General features: G+C 42.5%; 1 protein-coding gene across 9 annotated transcripts in view; it reads left to right on the forward strand.

Moving 5' to 3' along the window:
* The window catches only part of pou2f2b (POU class 2 homeobox 2b), an 86,845-nt gene extending 69,902 nt beyond the window's left edge, over window positions 1-16,943 (forward strand). For 4 of the 9 annotated variants that reach the window (XM_066683447.1, XM_066683444.1, XM_066683448.1 and 1 more), the window contains 11 exons: window positions 863-968; window positions 1,144-1,235; window positions 3,345-3,482; window positions 4,571-4,718; window positions 8,522-8,670; window positions 10,136-10,327; window positions 11,481-11,529; window positions 11,991-12,129; window positions 12,576-12,638; window positions 13,318-13,391; window positions 14,441-16,943. In XM_066683447.1, coding sequence (XP_066539544.1) covers window positions 863-968; window positions 1,144-1,235; window positions 3,345-3,482; window positions 4,571-4,718; window positions 8,522-8,670; window positions 10,136-10,327; window positions 11,481-11,529; window positions 11,991-12,129; window positions 12,576-12,638; window positions 13,318-13,391; window positions 14,441-14,739 — 1,449 coding nt within the window. In that variant the 3' untranslated portion in view covers window positions 14,740-16,943. The remainder of the gene's footprint in view (window positions 1-862; window positions 969-1,143; window positions 1,236-3,344; window positions 3,483-4,570; window positions 4,719-8,521; window positions 8,671-10,135; window positions 10,328-11,480; window positions 11,530-11,990; window positions 12,130-12,575; window positions 12,639-13,317; window positions 13,392-14,440) is intronic. The other 5 variants (XM_066683445.1, XM_066683449.1, XM_066683450.1 and 2 more) reach the window with 4 other exon arrangements.
* The last annotated feature ends 4,582 nt before the right edge of the window (window positions 16,944-21,525 follow it).

A 21,525-nucleotide genomic window follows, 5' to 3' on the forward strand; every position in this document is an offset into this window, starting at 1 on the left:
TTTATGGAAACTCGTCCACAAACAATCAAACTGTGCGTACGATTAACTTAATGAGACACAAATAGATAGAAGTGCTAATAAATGATACAATTCTACTGCTTTTACACACTGTTGATATGTGGGCAGCCATCTTGGACTCTGGGCATACTGACACCTACTGGCCTGGATGTGTCAAAGAAAAATCCTCATGTGTGGAATCAGTAGAGCGTAAACGGCGGTGTTCAAGGACTATAAAGAAATTACATTCTTGTGACTGTTGTAGAAAAAAAGGAAACTAAACCCCTCTCATGCGTACTGTTAGCTGCTTGCTGGTTGTAAAAATATTCTTGCTGCTCCTGTAATATTTACGGCATCAAAGAGTTGGTTCCTGACCTGAATGTAATTATTATATCCATTTGTATCCACTTCTCTACTACGGCGTGTTATTAGTCCCTTTTGTGTGTGTCAGTGAAAGAGAAGAAACTCACACCAGCAGTGTTTCTTACAAATGACACCTAGAGTATAGCAAGTAGAAATATATCAAGTTGCTTTTACAAATTATGTGTGTATGAAGTTGTATTAGGCAAAGATTAAAATTTCGATTAGTTCTGGGGCACAATCCCAACTCCTGTTCATCCGAAACCACTGCTCCACAGCCCAGTGCAGGGGATGGTTTATTCCCTCTCTGGCTGATGCTTGGAATTGAGCATGGTGACCTTGAGTCTCATGATTGTGGTTGTGAGGGTTTTGACTGAACTACTGCTTTAAGCTTATTGCATCGTAACATATTCATGTGCAGAGACTGAGATTTGGGAACCACTGCATTAACCTTCTTCCCGTTAAGACCATCACCACTTACCAGTAAATACCCTGTTTCCTACAGGACCTCCAGCAGTTAATACAATTGCAACAGCTGGTCCTTGTTCCAGGACATCCCCTGCCCTCGCCTGCACAGTTCCTTTTACCACAGGCACAACAAGGGCAGCAAGGTGGGGTCCTTGTTTTACACAATTTTTATTAAACTGGAATCTGTAAAAACGACTTTCTAACTCGACAATATTTGAGTAATATGAAGTTTTTTGAGTAGTATGAAGAATAATAATGTGATATGATTATCACAAGCCATACGTTACTGCCATGATTGAAGCTTCACTTCTATTTCAGGACTGCTGTCGACACCAAATCTGATTCCACTACCTCAGCAAAACCAGGGGGGTCTCCTGGCAGGCCCCCCAACACTCGGACTTCAAGCACAGGTAAGGTGTTCCAGAAAAGACTCGGCCTTATATTTGAGTTTTCAAAAACCATGCAACTAGTGCGACACGGTGGAGCAGCAGGTAGGTGTCGCAGTCACACAGCTTCAGGGACCTGGAGGTTGTGGGTTCGAGTCCCGCTCCGGGTGACTGTCTGTGGGAAGTTTAGTGTGTTCTCCCTGTGTCTGCGTGGGTTTCCTCCGGGTGACTGTCTGTGAGGAGTGTGGTGTGTTCTCCCTGTGTCTGCGTGGGTTTCCTCCGGGTGACTGTCTGTGAGGAGTGTGGTGTGTTCTCTCTGTGTTTGCGTGGGTTTCCTCCGGGTGACTGTCTGTGAGGAGTGTGGTGTGTTCTCTCTGTGTTTGCGTGGGTTTCCTCCGGGTGACTGTCTGTGAGGAGTGTGGTGTGTTCTCTCTGTGTCTGCGTGGGTTTCCTCCGGGTGACTGTCTGCGAGGAGTGAGGTGTGTTCTCCCTGTGTCTGCGTGGGTTTCCTCCGGGTGATTGTCTGTGAGGAGTGTGGTGTGTTTTCTCTGTGTCTGCGTGGGTTTCCTCCGGGTGACTCTCTGTGAGGAGTGTGGTATGTTCCCCCTGTGTCGGCATGGGTTTCCTCCAGGTGACTGTCTGTGAGGAGTGTGGTGTGTTCTCGATGTGTCTGTGTGGGTTTCCTGAACTGGATAAGGGTTACATATAATGAATGATAAATAACAAATGCCTTTTTGGACAGATTCCTTTCAATTCAACATTTGGCCCTAAGCAAAAATAATACAATAAAATGTGTAATTTCTTGACAGTTTATTATCATTTAAAGCCTGTTACTGTTTATGTTAACACCAAACTTCAAAACTGAAGCCCTGTATTAAAGCAACTTGTTTACATCAGAAAACTCATGATCATGACAGAAACTGAAGAGTTTACATTTTAACTGTTTTTTAAAAGTTACTAAAAGCAAGCACCACATTTTATCAACCAGTAGTAATATAGACTTGAGCATTGCTGGGACCCAGACATTTGTGTAAAAATAATTATATTTCATATTTTATAAGGTTTGGCTGATCCGGAGAGTTGGCCTGTTTTCTTCTAAAGTTAATGTTAAACTGAAAAACTGCGCAGATGTAACTTGATTAACTCGTCAGAAAGTCAGGTGTGTTCGTGTATTTGTGTCGTTATAGGGACAGATGTGACCACTTTCAGTTTTGTAAAATATAGAGCAGAAAGTGAAAGGTTCGTGTGACACAGCAACGGTTCCAAACACAAAGAGGAGACTGTGGTAAATCACTGTGGTAAAGCTCCAGTAAAACACTGATGTGGAGCGGAGCTCGGCTGGAAGTGATGTAAGCACAAGCAGGTGCGCGCGCGGCGAAGTGTGTCCCATTTCCGCTCTGAGCTCTGACCCCTTGAACACTTGATCCCGGAGCGCCCCTTTTGCTCACCTACAACAACGTCATCATACGTCATCGAAGTGCACACTTTTCCAAAGTGTGCACTTATTGTAAGTATTGGGACAGGGGGAAAGACGGCAAAATCCCGGACAGTTTTGGAGATTTACAAATCCCGGCCGGACGCATTTTGTAGGTTCTGAAAAGATTGACATGTCCGGCGAAAACAAGGGACTAGATAACACCAATGTGTCCTATTTACACATTCTCTAATCTTAATGTTAATGAGATTATAAGGTCTTTTTAATTGAAGGGTTATCCAGGAACTGAATGGAAAATTGCAAGCTTTCATCTTTCTTTTATTAGGTGTACAAAATAGATTTAAAGGATTTTTTGAGTAACGTAAAATTGTAATAAAAAATTGCAACACTCTCCCACTCTTTAGTCATTTTATGGTAACTGCCACATAGCTAGCACAAAAAAATATATATTTGTCATTTTATTCAACAAAAAATAAAATGGCTAGTGAGTAGAATAAATTCAAAAATTCACTTTTTTTGTTGACAATTGTCATTTTTTTAATACTACACACGTTACTACAAAATGACAAAAGAGTGGGGGATGTTTGGATCTTTAATTACAATTAAAAGTTATGCAAAAAAATACTTTTAAACTCATACGTGCACCTAAAATAATAACGTCCTCCTCCTTTTAAAACATCTCATGTGTTGTGTGGCAGAGAGAGAAGGTGATGGAGAGCAGTGGCAACACAGTGACCCCTGTGACCTCACACCCTGAGGAGCCAAGTGACCTCGAAGAGCTGGAGCAATTTGCCCGGACTTTTAAACAAAGAAGAATCAAGCTGGGCTTCACACAGGTAAACACAGGCATGAGAAGGGACATTATAAAAGGTCAAATTATTCAAACGATTAATTGCAACCAATCACATTATATTTGCACAATAAACACAGTATGAGGAAGGGCTTCTAGGTTTCCCTCCCTGACAGATGGGGTAGTATGAAGGGAGGAAAAGCATATTATAAGCATATAAGGATAAGGATAAGCATATATCTAACACCCACTGATGCATGGTTAGAGAAGAGGGCTTAAGGCTGAAAGGTTATTGGTTTGATTCTCACGACCGTTAGTAAAATTGGGCGTGGTGGAAGTGAAGGAACTGGACTGCCCTCCTCCCTCAATCCACGGTTGAGGCGTCCTTGAGCAAGGCACCGAACCCCACAACTTCCTGCCTGCCGCTCTGGGTGTGTTCACAAGCCACTAGTGCACTAGTGTGTGTGTTCACTGCCACAGATGGGTTAAATGTGAATGACACATTTCGTTGTACATTGCAAAATTACAAATAATTGCACGTTATTATTATTATTATTATTATATGAATAGACGCAAGTGTAAACAAAACCCACGTGGATTGATCATTTATAAGAATCTAAACACCACCCCCAAATGAATTCATTCAAAGCCAACCGATGACCTTTAAACAAGCTTTAACAGAACATCGAAACATTGAAAGGTCTCATCTCTTCTTCTTTGCCACTTAATCCATTTCAGGATGGCGGCCATTTTTTAAAATCAAAATATACAGTGGGCAACAGGTTATACACAACCCTTATTATGAGGGATTTCAGCAGTTCACACGCTGTGGGTACAGAAGTGCCATTGTGCACATAGACTGTATAATCTCTTTTGAAAAGCATGATATGAAAAGGGAAACTCTGGAGCAGCAGCACATGATCCTAAGCTCACCATTCAGAATGGCATACACCTGCTAGACGTACAACACCCCCTGACTGTTACTTAAGTGTTACCAACTGTTATTTACAGTTGTTATGAATTTTTTGACGTTTTAGTAATTGTTAAAGACAAGCCTGTTTAATATCCATCTTACAGTTGTCTGTTGTAATGACAAACTGGAAATTCTCCCCCCACCTCCCTCTCTGTGTGCAGGGTGATGTGGGCTTGGCCATGGGGAAACTGTACGGAAACGATTTCAGTCAAACCACCATCTCCCGCTTTGAAGCACTTAATCTCAGCTTTAAGAACATGTGCAAACTCAAACCTCTTCTGGAGAAGTGGCTCAATGATGCTGGTAACGGTAACACTCTTATCCTATTATTACTACATTAAAGCTTACAGCAGGGATTCAGCAGGAATTCACACTAAAATCCTAATAACTCTTGTGGTATTGGACGCAGTAAACCCCGAAGAATTTTGTTAATATTCGACAACGCTCATCAGACTTTAGTCATTTCTTTTCTTTTTGTTAAAGTACTCTGAACTTTGCACTGTGTCCAACACAAAATCTTAAAATTATAAGCCGATGCATGATTTATTCGTTTTTTACTCGATGTAGAGATAAGTTAATAGTACTAAAATAGGATGTATATTCCATTTATATTCACTATGTGTTCATTTGAAAAACAACAACCATCCCAATTTCAAAAACCCATCCATCCATCCATTATCCACCGCTTATCCGGGTCCGGGTCGCGGGGGAAGCAGTCGGAGCAAAGAAACCCAGACCTCCCTCTCCCCAGCCACCGACTCTAGCTCCTCCGGGGGTATACCGAGGCGTTCCCAGGCCAGTCGAGACATATAGTCTCTCCAGCGTGTTCTTGGTCTGCCCCGGGGCCTCCTCCCCGTTGGACATGCCCGGAACACCTCTCCAGGAAGGCGTCCAGGAGGCATCCGAACCAGATGCCCGAACCATCTCAGCTGGCTCCTCTCGACGTGGAGGAGCAGCGGCTCCACTCCGAGTCTCTCCCGGATGTCCGAGCTCCTAACCCTGTCTCTAAGGGAGAGTCCAGACATCCTGCGGAGAAAACTCATTTCAGCCGCTTGTACCCGCGATCTCGTTCTTTCGGTCACTACCCAAAGCTCGTGACCATAGGTGAGGGTTGGGACGTAGATTGAACGGTAAATCGAGAGCTTTGCTTTTCTGCTCAGCTCTCTCTTCACCACAACGGACCGGTACAGAGCCCGCATTACTGCTGACGCTGCACCGATTCGCCTGTCAATCTCACGCTCCATCTTTCCCTCACTCGTGAACAAGACCCCGAGGTATTTAAACTCCTCCACTTGAGGCAGGATCTCACTTCCAACCTGGAGAGAGCACTCCACCCTTTTCCGGCTGAGTACCATGGACTCGGACTTGGAGGTGCTGATCCTCATCCCTACCGCTTCACACTCGGCTGCAAACTGGTCCAGCAAGAGCCGGAGGTCCCGGCTCGATGAAGCCAACAAGACCACATCATCTGCAAAAAGCAGACATGGAATCCTGAGACCACCAAACCGGACACCCTCCGCCACTTGGCTACGCCGAGAAATTCTGTCCATAAAAATTATGAACAGAACCGGTGACAACGGGCAGCCCTGACGGAGTCCAACTCTGACTGGAAACCAGTCAGATTTACTGCCAGCCATACGAACCAGACTCCTGCTCTGTTTGTACAGGGACTGGATAGCTCGTAACAAAGAGCCCAGTACCCCATACTCCCTGAGCACCCCCCACAGAATACCCCGAGGGACACGGTCGAATGCCTTCTCCAGATCCACAAAACACATGTAGACTGGTTGAGCAAACTCCCATGCACCCTCCAGGATCCTAGCGAGGGTAAAGAGCTGGTCCTGTGTTCCACGACCGGGGCGGAATCCGCATTGTTCCTCCTGGATCCGAGGTTCAACTATCAGTCGGACTCTCTTCTCCAGTACCCCCGCATAGACCTTACCGGGGAGGCTGAGGAGTGTGATCCCCCTATAGTTGGAACACACCCTCCGATCCCCCTTTTTGAAAAGGGGAACCACCACCCCAGTCTGCCAGTCTAGAGGCACTGCCCCCGATGTCCACGCGATGTTGCAAAGACGTGTCAACCAGGACAGCCCCACAACATCCAGAGCCTTGAGGAACCCGGGGTGAACCTCATCCACCCCCGGGGCCCTACCGCCAAGGAGTTTCCCTACCACCTTGGCCACTTCAGCCCCAGTGATAGACGAGCCCCCCCCGGGGTCCCCAAGCTCTGCTTCCTCTGCGGAAGACGTGCTGGTGGGATTGAGAAGATCCTCGAAGTACTCCTTCCACCGTCTGATGACGTCCCCAGTCGAGGTCAACAGTTCCCCACCCCCACCATATACAGTGTTGGTGGAAAACTGCTTTCCCCTCCTGAGTCGCCTGACGGTTTGCCAGAAACTTCTTGGAGCCGACCGAAAGTCGTTTTCCATGTTCTCACCGAGCTCCTCCCACACCCGAGTTTTTGCCTCAGCGACTGCCGAGGCCGCAAGCCGCTTGGCTCCCCGGTACCTGTCGGCTGCCTCCGGAGTCCCCTGAGCCAACCAGGCTTGATAGGACTCTTTCTTCAGCTTGATAGCCCCCCTCACCCGGGGTGTCCACCACCGAGTGCGGGGGTTGCCACCCCGACAGGCACCGACAACCTTGCAGCCACAGCTCCGTTCAGCCGCCTCAACAATGGAGGTCCGGAACATGGCCCACTCGGACTCAATGTCACCAGCCTCCCCCGGGATGCAGTCGAAGCTCTGCCGGATGTGGGAGTTGAAGATCTTTCTGACAGGTTCCTCTGCCAAACGTTCCCAGCAAACCCTCAGCACACGTTTGGGCCTGCCAGGTCTGTCCGGCATCCTCCCCCGCCATCTGATCCAACTCACCACAAGGTGGTGATCAGTTGACAGCTCAGCGCCTCTCTTCACCCGAGTGTCCAGAACATATGGCCGCAGGTCAGATGATACGACTATAAAGTCGATCATCGAAATGCGGCCTAGGGTGTCCTGATGCCAGGTGTACTTGTGGACACCCTTATGTTCGAACATGGTGTTCGTAATGGACAAACTGTGACGAGCACAGAAATCCAATAACTGAACACCACTCGGGTTCAGATCAGCTGGGCCGTTCCTCCCAATCACGCCCCTCCAGGTCTCACTGTCATTACCCACGTGAGCGTTGAAGTCCCCCAGCAGAACAATGGAGTCCCCAGAATGAGTGTTCTCCAGCACTCCCTCTAGGGTCCCCAAGAAGGCATGGTACTCTGAACTGCTGTTCGGTGCATAAGCACAAACAACAGTCAGAGCCCTTTCCCCAACCCGAAGGCGCAGGGAAATTACCCTCTCGTCCACTGGGGTAAACCCCAACGTACAGGCGCTAAGCTGGGGGGCTATGAGTAAGCCCACACCTGCCTTACGCCTCTCACCCTGGGCAACTCCAGAGTGAAAGAGCATCCAGCCCCTCTCAAGGAGATTGGTTCCAGAGCCCATACTGTGTGTCGAGGTGAGCCCAACTATATCTAGCTGGTACCTCTCAACCTCGCGCACCAGCTCAGGCTCTTTTCCCACCAGAGAGGTTACGTTCCATGTTCCGAAAGCCAGTTTCAGTAACCGAGGATCAGAACGCCAGGGCCCCCGACCCCGACCGCCACCCGATCCACAATGCACCAGACCCGGATTACTACCTCTCCCACAGGTGGTGGGCCCATGGGAGAGTGGACCCATGTATTTCCTTCGGGCTAAGCCCGGCCGGACCCCATAGGTGAAAGTCCGGCCACCAGGCGCTCGCCAAGGAGCCCCTCCCCCAGGCCTGGCTCCAGGGTGAGGCCCCGGTAACCCTGCTCCGGGCAAGGGAGGCTGTGTCCTCGTTGTTATCTTTTTCATCCTTGTCTTTATGGATCACTCTTTGTCTGGCCCATCACCTAGGACCAATTTGCCTTGGGAGACCCTACCAGGGGCTATTGCCCCCGACAACATAGCTCCTAGGCTCACACAGGCACGCAAACCCCTCCACCACGTTAAGGTGGTGATCCAAGGAGGAGTCAAACCCTGATCATATAAATTATAACTAAGCAGTGAATGTGGTGATTAGTTGGTGATTGTTGTGTTGTTTGCTGCTGTGTTCAGAGACCATGTCGATGGACAGCACTTTACCAAGCCCCAGCTCTCTCTCATCTCCATCTCTGGGCTTTGAGGGTCTGCCCTCCCGCCGCCGCAAGAAACGCACCAGCATCGAGACTAGTGTCCGAGTGGCTCTGGAGCGCAGTTTCGGCTCGGTGAGCAAATAAATAAACATTTTTGGCTGTACCAGATGTTTTATATTGTACTTATTAATTTGTATTTTTTTATTCATTCACATGTTGTATTCAGTGTCTGCCCTTTGCTTTACTGAAAGTAGCCAGGTAAATTTTATATCATTACCAGCTGGATCTGTGACGTTGACCCAAAATGAATGTATAAATACATGATACATACACAGCTCGGCACGGCACAACACGCTGTTTCGGTCCCTGGTCGCCCTTCCATTAGTACAGCTCTCCAAATTTAGCTGGTGACGTTGCAAATCTCTGTTCCTATTGGGGATCGCTGGCTTTGAAAGCTACAACAAAGGCGGCTTTAAAGGCTAAGCACCACTTAATGGACCTCCATGAATATTTCACATTATTTTAGTTACTGACATATATAAGTATGAATTAAAATGAAAATAGCAGCTTAATTTGCTTTAAAACTGACAATTTTATTAAATTGACGGAAAAACCCGAGCTCGCTACGGAAATTCTTGAACGCAACCGTGACGTCACTGGTTTACAACAGCTGAACAACGCCGCGGTAAAACACCGTTATGACTGACTGTTATGACAGTATCTAGCTAAATAACCATTATTCGTGACAATAGCCTAGCAATAAGCTAAACTTAAATTTAGAGGTACCGTTATTCTTGTAAATATGATCGAAGTCGAACTCGAATTCATCCGACACTATAAACCTCCGTAATGCAGCTACGTAGCCGAGTATAATCTGAGACACCGAGTTTAGCGAGTCAAGCTAACGTTAACTAACACCAACTAAAACAGGCGAAGTGAGTGTCCTTACCCTGTTTACCTCCATGTTACAGAGGCTCTTGAACACCTTTCGTTGGTGTCCTTACATGCCCATATTGTTGGAAAAGCGCCAGTGAAATGAGCTACAGATAACGGAGTGAGCGGATGGTCCTTTCCAAAGTGCCCGTTTAAAGTTGACAAATTTAGTCCATTTTCTGGATATTTTGGGATCTTTGGGTCATTTTTGCACAGATGTCCCACTGTACATTGAATGATTGCAGCCAAAAACAACACACCTTTTCGTCATTTTGCATTAAATTAACCTCTTCGAAAGATCATTGCGGAATATTACAAGCAGCTGTTAAAAACAAATTTGTTAAGGTTTACACGTCATGGTTTAGTCCCTACTTGGCTAAGGACTAAAAATAGTACTGGTTTCACATACCAAGCACCGGATTTGCCTAGTAGAAAAGCAAAAGCAGCAGAACCGAGCCGAGCCAAGGAGGTACCATGCAGTGGAAACACACCATCTCTTGCTAACAGAGCAACAATGTTACAGAATCTCTTCGAAAACCAAATCTTGAATTTGAATTCTATAACACTAAACATAGGATATTTATATTGGAAATATATAAGTAATATCACCCTGAATTCGACCCGAGTCATGTTGTTTATGTTGTCTTGTGTTTTTGGTGTTCAGAACCAGAAGCCTACCTCAGAGGAGATCCTACTGATCGCTGAGCAGCTTAACATGGAGAAGGAGGTGATCCGCGTCTGGTTCTGCAACCGCCGGCAGAAAGAAAAACGTATTAACCCTTCCAGTGCCACCCCTCCCCTGCCCAGCCAACCCCAGTCCACCTCGCACAAACCCCCCTGCTACAGCCCACACATGGTATGATCCTCAGCCTGACCCTCACACCCACAAAACCTTCCCTCTAACTATCCCTGTGATGGTTTTCCTGCATGAGCAGACTCTGCCTCCAACAAACTCACCTCCAACAAATCGTGAATGTTGTACAATATTTCCTGCACCGCTTGCCTTGAAATGTTGTTTTAAAATGTACCTTCTACAAATACTGGAAAACCATGAGTCCCAGTTTTATGTTCTTAGATGTCTTTTCACTAGGATGCATGTCTGTTAACTATGGTGGCAGTCTAAATGTTTTGGCATCATTGATATAACCAGAATCAGGGCAACTAATGTTATTATTATACAACCCTTTATTGTTGTGCTAAATTTCCACTTACTCATGAACAAGCTGTTTCTGAAAACAGTTGCACTTCAGGGATTTAAGGCTTGACTCAGACTTGCAACTCAGAGAATGAAGACCCAGAGATTTGCCTCTGTACCCTCAACATACCACTGACTCGCCTCAGAGATACAAGAATTGCCTCTGGTTTGCACCTCAGAAAATGAAGACTTTGCAGCTCAGAAGCTGGAGTTGTCTAACGGTGCTTTCCCACTGCATAGTACCGGCTCTACTCGACTGTACACAGCTCCGTGCCCCAGTTTTACAGACAGCGAGTTTGTGCTGGATGTCTGCATTTTGTTGTGTTGACATGTTTGCTGTGTTGACGCGTCTCTCTGGCCAATTAGTGCTCTGCAATGTTTACGTGTAAGGTTTTGTCCCTACTCGGTTCACTTGGAACCATGTGTGAGCTTGTACTAAACAAATGCCTGGTTCCAGGTACCACTTGCCAAAAGAGGCAGGTAAATTCAAGTCATGTAGTGTCCATGCAGTGGAAAAGCATCATGACTCAAACCACAGATATTCAGGATTGAACCTAGACTCACGCCCCAGAGCGAGAAGATCTGACTCTGACTCACACCTCAAAAAAACTTGTCTCAGATTTACACCTCAGAGACTGAGGACGAGACTAAAGACACTGAAGACTTGACTCGGACTTGTAAACATTTGAAGATGAAAGGCAATCGTGTAAAACCATTGCTTCACTAGTGCTTCTCCAAATGTTACTGAAAATTATGGACACTTGTAACATAGCTCTTTTCTCCTATTCCTCTCTTTCTTTCTGTTTTCCCTCAGATTTCAGGTCAGGGACCGTCTCAAGCAGTGACCAGTCTCAGTACAGCAGGTAAGAGGCACTGTTTGTAATAGCATCAGCTTTTTTGCCATTTGGAATGTCTTTGTTCAGAGGAGCTTATAATTTTGATGATCTCACAGTCTAAAAACATACTTTGGTAGAAGGATTGGCGACTCAAAAGTGTCCCTCGTTGTGAGTGTGTGTCACCCTGCGAATGACTGGCGCCCCCTCCAGGGTATGTTCCCTCCTTGTGCCCAGTAGTTCCAGGAAGACTCCGGACCCACTGCGCCCCTGAACTTGATAAGCGCTTACAGACCATAAATGAATGAATTAACAAACTTTAAGCGATCCATAAGTAAGGATATTTTTATGTAAGGATTCTGACAAAAATAAAAACGATAAATAAAAACTCCAAATGTGCACATTCAGTACGTTTTAGTTTCTGCACCGGATGTCAAATCCACCTGCAGTTGACAGTGAAGGGTCTAATGTGTGTTCAATACATTTCCCAGCAACCACCATGGCCTCCGTCTGTCCTTTGACTCCCACCGGTCTGTCCTCAAGCTCCACCCCTTCTCCTGTTGCGCCATCTCCCCGCAGTGATGCCAGCCCTGTCCCTGCCAATCACAGCTCACTAAATCTCAACACTGGGTAAGCCACATACACATTCCTACGTAACTGGACAGCTAGTGTTCTCCTCCCAGCGTGTTGAGCTCCAGTGGCACTGTGTTAGCAGCAGTTTGAAAAGAAGTGGATTGAGGGAGTGCTGATACATGAGTGGATTTGACAATGAGTAAAGATAGGGTAAAAGACTTAGGGGTCATTTAGGGTCACACATTTACTGTACTTAGATATGCGCTGGTATTTTTCATGTACATATCGTGCCATTTCTTGGCAAATGGTCCAAAATGCTTTATAATGAAATCTGGGTCCATTAAACAGAGATCAGATATTCCAAGGGGTGATATGTTTTAATGTATTTTGAAAACCAACATGCATTAGTGATGTCAGATGTCAGAAGGCCAGAGTCGCATGTTGGTTGGGCTTCAGAGCTGATAGATAATGTGTGTACATGTGTGATTGTTTTTTGTTTACAGTTTATGGCGTAACAAGAACGGTGACGTGTCTAACTACATCACCGATTTTGCCGCAAATTTGAGGTGAATACAATGTGGAAAGACTATGTGTTTAAACACACACACACACACTCAACACACACACACACATTATATTACAGAGTAGCTTTGCAACCTATAGGCGTGTTTCAAAGCATCGGGAAACGGCGGATCATTTTAATTTGGCCAAATTAGTTAACAATTATTTCATAGTCTGTTTAAACTGCATAAAAATGGTTTAAATGAAATGGGGCACTCAGGAACAGCTGCACATGAGCTTACTATGCTCTGTTTGGGCTCAAGGGAATTGAAGTGCTTGAGGATTAAGCTGTTGATCAGTGGAACTGTGGGTTTTTCTGGATTACTAGAACACCATCCAAAATCTTTGCAACCCAAACTATTCCAACATCAGCATCTGACCTCACTAATGCTCTTGTAATTGAGATCAAATCCTCACAGCAATGTTCCAACATCTTGCCAGACTGCTGTCAATGGGGAACAAATGCTGGACAAAATTTGGTGTCCAATAGATTTTTCGCTATATAATGTTTCTTCAAACTCTGATAGATTTGTAGTGTTTGGTGTTTCTCTGTATTTCTTCATGTTCTATATTTTTCCTTCCCTTCTCTCCTTCTGTTTCTCTTTTCCTCTGCTGTTGTGTGTTTGTGTACGTTTGGTTATTTGTGTTTGTTTTTGCATTTGGGTGTGCGCTTGCGTGCCTCAGGAATTCAGTGATTGGAGTTAACACAGGGATCAACCAAACTCTCCGCGTCAACAACCCAATCGCCACGATCCAAGGTGTGTGGGAAAGGAAATGATAAAAAACGAAGTGTATATATAAAAGAGAGAGAACACATCATCTAATCCTGTCCATGTGTTAATATGGCGTGCTATGCTATGCTATGCTATGTGTGTGTGTGTGTGTGTGTGTATGTGTGTGTGTGTGTGCATATGTAAGTTTGTGTGTTTGCCATTGTTGTCTCTCTCTCCTTTTGACTTTTTTCTGCAGTTTCCTATGTGTACACTTCCAGTTAAATGGCCTGATAATGTGCTGTTAAATTTTTCATAGCCTCCAAGTGGTACAATGAAAATCTGAATGCATCATGATTAGATTACTATAATCAGACTCAAGTCCTATGTCATCAGATTAACTATTGGCTCTGTGTGTGTGTGAGTGGCTCTATGTTGAGCTGTTAGTGAGCAATGATGGGGAAAATGTGGGGTTGAGAACTGCTGTGAAAACCAATTTCCATCAAACAGATGGCTGTAAAACAGTGGAATGTGAAAAATGTGGATAATGGTTTAAAAAAAATTTACTTTCAGTAAGTGTTTACAAATGTTTACAAATGTAACTGGACGTGTAGACATTGCATTGCTATTCTGACTGGATTCAAAAAGATTTCTTAAAACAAATATTGAGGAAAAATGAAATGAAGCTAATTATAATGTTTCAAGAAAAGCTGTGTTTCTAATATAGGATTTACCTAGTTTTTTGGGGTGTAGTCAATCAATAAATTAAATAAAAGGTGAAACATTAATTTTACATTTGAATTAACTGTTCATTTTGAGTTTAAACGTTTGTGTTAACGTCTAAACCAATGCTACTGTACGTCTGTTAAATTCACAACAGGACACTTAATGTAAACACCAATCACTTCTAGAATCTCAAGATTCTTCATAATTTCTCCATAAAAAGTTTTAAAAAGTCTTAAATAATTGAGATGACCTGCAAAAGTGTGTTTGAACAAAAAAACATTATATTAAATTCAATGGCTAAAAACACCTGTCTAAACCGCAGGGTGGACTCAACTGGACACGGGTTTAACTCTTTCTGTACTCTTCCACAGCTCTGGCAGCCAGTGGTGGTCAGCCGCCCATTTCCAGTCTTGAGGGCAGTGGCAAGGTGCTGATTGGTGGTTCTGGAGGTCAGAGGTCAGGCCTGCCATCTTCCCTCTTCTTAAACCACCCGTCTCTGTTGTCCATGGCGACTGGGATGGGACTGACCAGCTCTGCCATCCCCAGGGCCGACAAGGCTCTGTTCTCAGGCGGCATGAGCCCATCCCCCTGCTCCAGCCCCGCCTCCTCCTGCTCTTCCAGCGAATATCTACACAGCCCACATTTGATGGGCGGAGCTAAGATTGAGTGACACTTCCAGGAAAACCAATTGTGGGGAAAAGGGGAGGGAGCTGAAACCTTCTCCTCCTTCACTCCTCCTCTTTCTCCTCCTCCTCCTTTCAACCAAAGCATCTCTGTCTCTCTCTTCCTTCATTTCTGTCATTCATTCTCTCACTTCTTCTCTCCCACTCTTCTGAAGCCAAAAAGTACACAATGTGGACGAGGGGAGGGACGAAGAGACAGAAGCGAATACAAGAAGAAGAGAAGAGGAGGGACGTGTAAAACCAAAAATGAAAAAGATCCATTAGGAGGGTTAGTGGAACGCGGTCGATCGTATATATATATATACGTATGTATATTTTTTTTTCCTGGAAAGAATAACTTTCAGATGTGCAGGGACTAGAAGAAGATGCCGAATTCTCCTGATCCTTAAATGATCCTTGAGCCAAAAATAACAAAAAGACAACTGTTGATTGTGTCTTGCCCAAAGGCAAAGCAGTAGGACTTAAGCTTGGACATGCCTGGAGTACTTAAAAACCAAAAGAGTACCACCAAGATGAACTTTTAAAGACTCACAGTGACAAAAAAAACAAAAAAAAACAAAGACAAGCATAACCAAAATCTCAAATACCAAAAAAGTAAAAACCAAAAATACGGAAGGAAAAGCTTTATCCAGCGGACCTGTAAATAGCTCAGCGTCCAGTGCCAGACCCACTCAAATGATCCAGCCATCTCCCTACTCCATCCCTTCAGTTCATCTGGCATCCTCTCGTATTGTCTGCCCATGCATCACTGTACTGGCTAGTTTACTAATCATTTTTGTAAATTCCTGCATTAGTTACTGTACCATTGTTCAGCATCCAGTGAGCCGTGCTCAAAAGCATTTTATCATTTTTGTACAGACGTTCAAACTTTATTGTGTCCTTCTTTCTACCTCTTCATCTCTACTTCTGTTTAACTCCAGTTACTTTCCAAAAAACGGGTTTATTTAAAATCTTTGCTCATTTTTGTGTTCATTTGTTTTTGAACACATACGTTATTACATGTGGTCTACATTTTCATCCTCATCATCGTGTCTTCATTTCTTACATGTACAAACGTTGCATCAGCTTCAACACTTAGGGCTGCATGATGCACACATTTATTGCATTTTTGTGTCTCAATATCGCAGTGGCAATATAGTAGTGACGGCTGTGACTAGTTCCCCTCATGACTTTTTTCAAAATCAATCTGAATATTGCCATAAAAAGAATAACAACAGTGATTTATTATTGATTTTTCATTGATTGTATGCAACAATTAAGGTGCAAACAGAACACCAAACATTACTCACTGTCGCCTTCTCAAAGTATTATTAAAAAAATTTAACATAAAATTAAACATCACCCCCTTAAAATATGAGATTACCAACTCTTACATTTACAAATGTTAAACAGTAAAGAAGATACAGCACCAAGCCAGATATTTTTTGTAAGATCCAAGATATTTTAAAGTCTTTTAATTGTGAAACTATGAAAAATCCTTTTGTGATGAAAACAAAGACACTAAGAAGTGGGAAAGATTGTGATTAGATTAAATAATTATTATCAGATAATAATAATGTATTAAGTGTGGCATCAATCAGGATTAACTTGCAATGTTTTTGATCAAAATAATGTAAACATTTGCTGGATTAGCACTGTTAGAAACCCTCCTGTAACTAGAGGGCTTAATTGTATATTGCATTTGTTGATGACGGGTGGCACAGTGGCTACTCAGAAACGTGTCCATAGGTATAATGGAATGTGTGAGTATGTGTCGCCCTGCGAAGGACTGGCGCCCCCTCCAGGGTGTGTTCCCACCTTGCACCCAGTGATTCCGTGTAGACTCGGGACCCACCGCGACCCTGAACTGGATAAGCGCTTACATACAGTGAATGAATGAATGAGTCGTTGGTGACACCAGTTATTTAAAATCACTGTATATATTCATACTACCATATTGTGAAAATAATTTTTTAACAAACTATAAATTGTACCGCACTATACTACATGTGTTTCATTTAGCATTTGCCTGCAAACAATAAGGGGCATTTTCTCTTTACTACACAACCTGAAGTGAGTGAATATAGTTCATTCCAGTTGTTCCTGTGTCTAAGTGTCTCTCATTATCTCTGTTAATTTTCAATACAAACATCATTCCATTGACTCCTATTCATGTTTCTGTCAGCTACATTCATTTTTGGATACCAAAGTAACTCCCTGAAAAACATAACCCACTCACCACTCAGAATCTGAGAGGATGCTCTCCCCCATTCATTTACTCTGGAGAGGACTTCACCGACGGAAGTTCTAAGGATTGCGATGCCCCCCCCCCCCCCCCCCCTTATCCTTGGGGCTCCAGTTATGAAGCAAAAAAAAAAAAAAAACAAGAAAAAATCCAATGGAAAAACCAAAACCAAAAAGTCAGCAACTTCAAGAAGCAAACCAAAAAAAAGTATTTATCAAGCCAAATTTGTATGGAGTTGAGGAAGAAGAGACCAAAGACAAATGTCCTTCCATCCATTTTACCTGGAGGTCATGAATACGTGTGTTGGTGGATGGAGGGATGGTAAGGATGGATTGATGGATACCCCCTCTTCTTTCTCCCATAACTCAGACTCTGGTTTGGTCTGCTTTATCAACCTCATGGAGATGTGACTGGTTTGTTTATCTGGGTTCGGGAATGACGTGGTTCTCTACTCTTCCTTTATAACCTTTAAACTCCTTTATTTATTTGTCTGGGGTTTTTTTGTGGGAGTTTTTCTCTTCTGCGTGTTTTCCTTTTTCTTTTGGCTTGTGTGCTGTTGTTTGGGGAAAATATCTATCGGATGATTAGAAAAAGGTCTTTTTCTTTTCTTTTTTTTAAATAATTGTCTCTTCCTTGTTCCTAGTTGTGCTAGAGACTCTATCAGGATGTTGGGAAAAATACTGTGAACGTTCATCGAAACAGAGAAACTAGGAGATGAGAATATAACAAACCAAAGTTGAACAGCATTTTTAAAAGCTTTAAATGTCAAAACCAAATAGCAGATATGCTGATGTTAAAGACTCGCACACACCCAAAGATCGCCCACCGGATGGACCCCCAAAACAAAACTAAATGTAAGGGGTCTGCAGGTGGTCAGATTGCCGTTTAGATGGAATGGATCAGTTAGTGCTTCTATAGATTTTGTAGTAAATCACCTATGTTATATACTGCTTACTTATTGCTAATGTATAAAAACGAGAAAAAAAATCCCAAAAACTGCAGATACTTCATTTTAAACCACAATGTTTCTTACGGTCTCTTTTGGATTTTCTGTTTCCCCCAACTCACTTTTATTATTTGATTTTATTTCTGACTTTTAATCTACTGTATTTATTTCATTGATTCCAAATACATTTTAAAATGGAATTCCACATCCATCCGTAAGTGGCATTCTGAGTGGTGTGATGTGAAGAGAAATTTGTGGTGTAATGTGTAGAGAATGTTTCCACATTTTGATTCTTTTTTTTTTCAGGGGTAGTGATAGGAACCAGGCGTCCCAGTGTATTTGGCCATTTTATTTACAAGCTAATGCTACATACACATGCTACAACTGAACAAATATGGTCTGAAATCTGATTGGCTGAGCCACATTTGAAGCCATACACCTGATATACTCACTTATGAATGTGACTGAATTCTGTATTAATGCTTAGTTTGAATGGTCAGAGACTAGATTTGTTTACACCATGTGCTGACAGTTATATATGTAGTGGAAATAAGTCAATGACCACAAATTAAATTAAATGGCTACCTATGTGTCATACATACGTTAAACGTACGTAAAAAATTGCCCATTGATAACTACATAAAAGTTTGTCTCAGGCATCAGACAACAAATTTATAGCAATCTCATTATCTCTCTACTTTACTGTGTTTACATTAATATCTTCAGACGTCTGGTTCCATTCACCTCCACTGTAAATGACTTGCTGTTCACATCATAATGAACCATTCAGAACTTGGTGGAATCTCGCTTTAACGGCAGGTTTAAATTTGAGGCATTGGGTTGTGTCAAAAAGGCTGTGAACAAAATGGCTCCCTTATTAGTATTCTAGTATTTAGTGAAGCACTATTTAGTTCACTATGCAGTGCTAGAAAAATAATCATTTTGATATTTCCACTGTCCTTTGATTAGTAACAAAGAAACATTCAGCTTTGATGTTTACTATAATAAATCATGCTTGAATGCGTTTTTACAATTCAGACACTCAGTTAAAAACGGACGACATACTCAGTAAAGCCCTAAAACTGTAAATAGGGAGCCATTTTGAACACAGTCTGTGTTAATCCTACGTCGCCAAGGCAACCTTTTGAAACCAAATCCATGGAAGAATGCAACCATTGGTCCTAAATGGCCAGTGATGTCACAGGGGGTGGAGTTTTGCCCCCTCTGACCCTCTGCTGCTGCTCTTCTGTGGGCGGAGCCTGTGGAGAGTTTAAATCAAATTAGGGTAAAGAGCAGCACTTCATCAGACTCTGGAATTTTTTACTTATTATTAGAGTTAAAGCACGCAATGCTTAGAACTCTATTGAATTGTTCAGATTTTTTCTTCTTCTTGTTATTATTATTTATATTAGTTTTGTACAAACCAAATTTTCACCACAATTTTGTGGCAGCATTTTACAAGCTAATTCTAGTTTGCAATATTAAAAAAATATTAAACCTAAGAATAAATACATTATGTCAATGCAAAGAATATTTGGTTACACTTTTCTGTATGTCATTGTTCATAAGCCTTTAATGACACATGACATAAACATACAAAACGATCCAACTTATTCTACAAAGCATCAGTTTCTTTAGTCAATATTATGACAGCCACCACTTTTTGGAATTTTTCTTAAGAAAGCTTGTATCATTAGTCATGTCAGGCTTATACATGTGTAGCCTAATGAACAATGACCCACAGAAATGTGTTACAAAATGCTTTTATTATAAAATTGCTGCAGTCGTAGCAACACTATTGCTATAGCAACAAAACAAAGTAAACGTTCCAGGAGCAGGGAAACAGATTGATCACTTTGAATAAATATTAATGCAGCAAGGTTTTTTCTCCCAGTTTCTACTGGTCCATTCTCCAGGAAGTTTTAAAACAGTTTTAAGGGCAGCTGGCATTTCTTAGACAGAAATCGTCACATAAACAACTGATGTCTTGACAATTTGTGCTATCTATCGATATGTCCTAATTAGCAGTTCTACGCAGGCCCAGACCCAACTTTTTAATTATTATTATTATTATTTTTTTTTTCATGATTTTCCTTTGGTGCATTATACAACCTTAGGATACTGTTATTATTATTATTTTTTTAGTGTTCCAAAACTGTACATAACAAATGAAATGTAAAAAATGTTATAAAACATTTTATTATCACTATTATTACCTTACAGTTTTCTTCATATGAGAATTTAATCTCCTACTTATATTTCTGTTTTGGAGAATTTTCTGATATGCTACTTTTAGCATATTAAAAATATCATTCATACCTACTGTCTTATTTAGACGGCTGTACTTATACACTTGTAATTGTACACTATGCTAGCACATTTCGACAAGGTAGCACAACTTGACAGAACACCAGTCCAATTTGTTACAGCATATTATATTTGTGTTAAGGAATTACGCTAACTTTTTGACTGTGCTCTTATTGTTGGATGCACTGCTGCTCCAAGCCCTGACCTGAAAGCTTTAAACAGCTACAACCAAAAAATAAAAACTGGAAGAGAAGGAAGATGGAGGGAATTTGCACCTAAATAATAAATAAATATCCTCTAAAGAAAATGAAATAACATTTTTATGAATCCTGTTTTCTTAATGCTTAATCAGTACATTTATATGGTATTAAATTGCATACATAATTTATAATGTCTGGCATAAACATATGTAGTTGCTTGTAAGTAGTTATCATTACTTACACTTTATAAACCATGAATATTGCTTCATCTGTAAATGTTTAATCAGGGTTCTACCCTGAATCACTGGTTAAGGAATATACCCCAGACTGGGAAGCGGTCCTTGCAGGGCATCATAGACAATCCACCTAAAAGCATGTTTTTTGGACTGTGGGTGAAAATCGGAGCACCTGGAAGAAACCCATGCAGACAAGGGGAGAACACACCCCTCATAAATCGTGACCAGAGGCAATGATCAATCTCAGGAGCCCAAGATCCTGAAGCTGTGTTCCAAACTAAGACCACATGACTTAATAAATGTTAGGTCTCATACAGCATTAAAACATTGTTTCATCAGCACATGAAAGCAAGAGTGTACAGAAGTTATTTTAAATACATGCTCTAATGCATTACTGAAGCTAACTTTAGCCATGTACTCTTGCTTTTATGAATGCAATCATAATTTATTTATTTATGCCAGGCATTATAACATATCCTGTATGTTGTACACCTTATGAAGTAATTACGAAGTAAGTCTTAAGAACACATGATTCATAATTATGTATTAGAGGCAAAAGGGAGAGACAGAGGAGGGAGTGTGAAGGACTGGAACTGAAACTTGTAGCATTAGCATAGCATCAATGCTGTCTCCATCTTTCTCTCTCTGGTTCTCTGCCCTTTTCTTCCTGTTTTTCCTCTTTTGTTTCTCATCGTCAGGAACAGAGACAGTTCTTCAAATACCTCACACTCTCTGGTGATAAACCAAAACTGATAAACGTTTAATGAAACGATGGTGCATCTGTGTTGAGAGGCAGGCTAAGGGGAGAAGTCATGTTCAGATTCAAAGAATATGAGGTCATTGTGCTGTATTTGCATCTC

The sequence above is a fragment of the Hoplias malabaricus genome, chromosome 10 (assembly GCF_029633855.1).
Source record: "Hoplias malabaricus isolate fHopMal1 chromosome 10, fHopMal1.hap1, whole genome shotgun sequence".
Classification (NCBI taxonomy): Eukaryota; Metazoa; Chordata; class Actinopteri; order Characiformes; family Erythrinidae; genus Hoplias; species Hoplias malabaricus.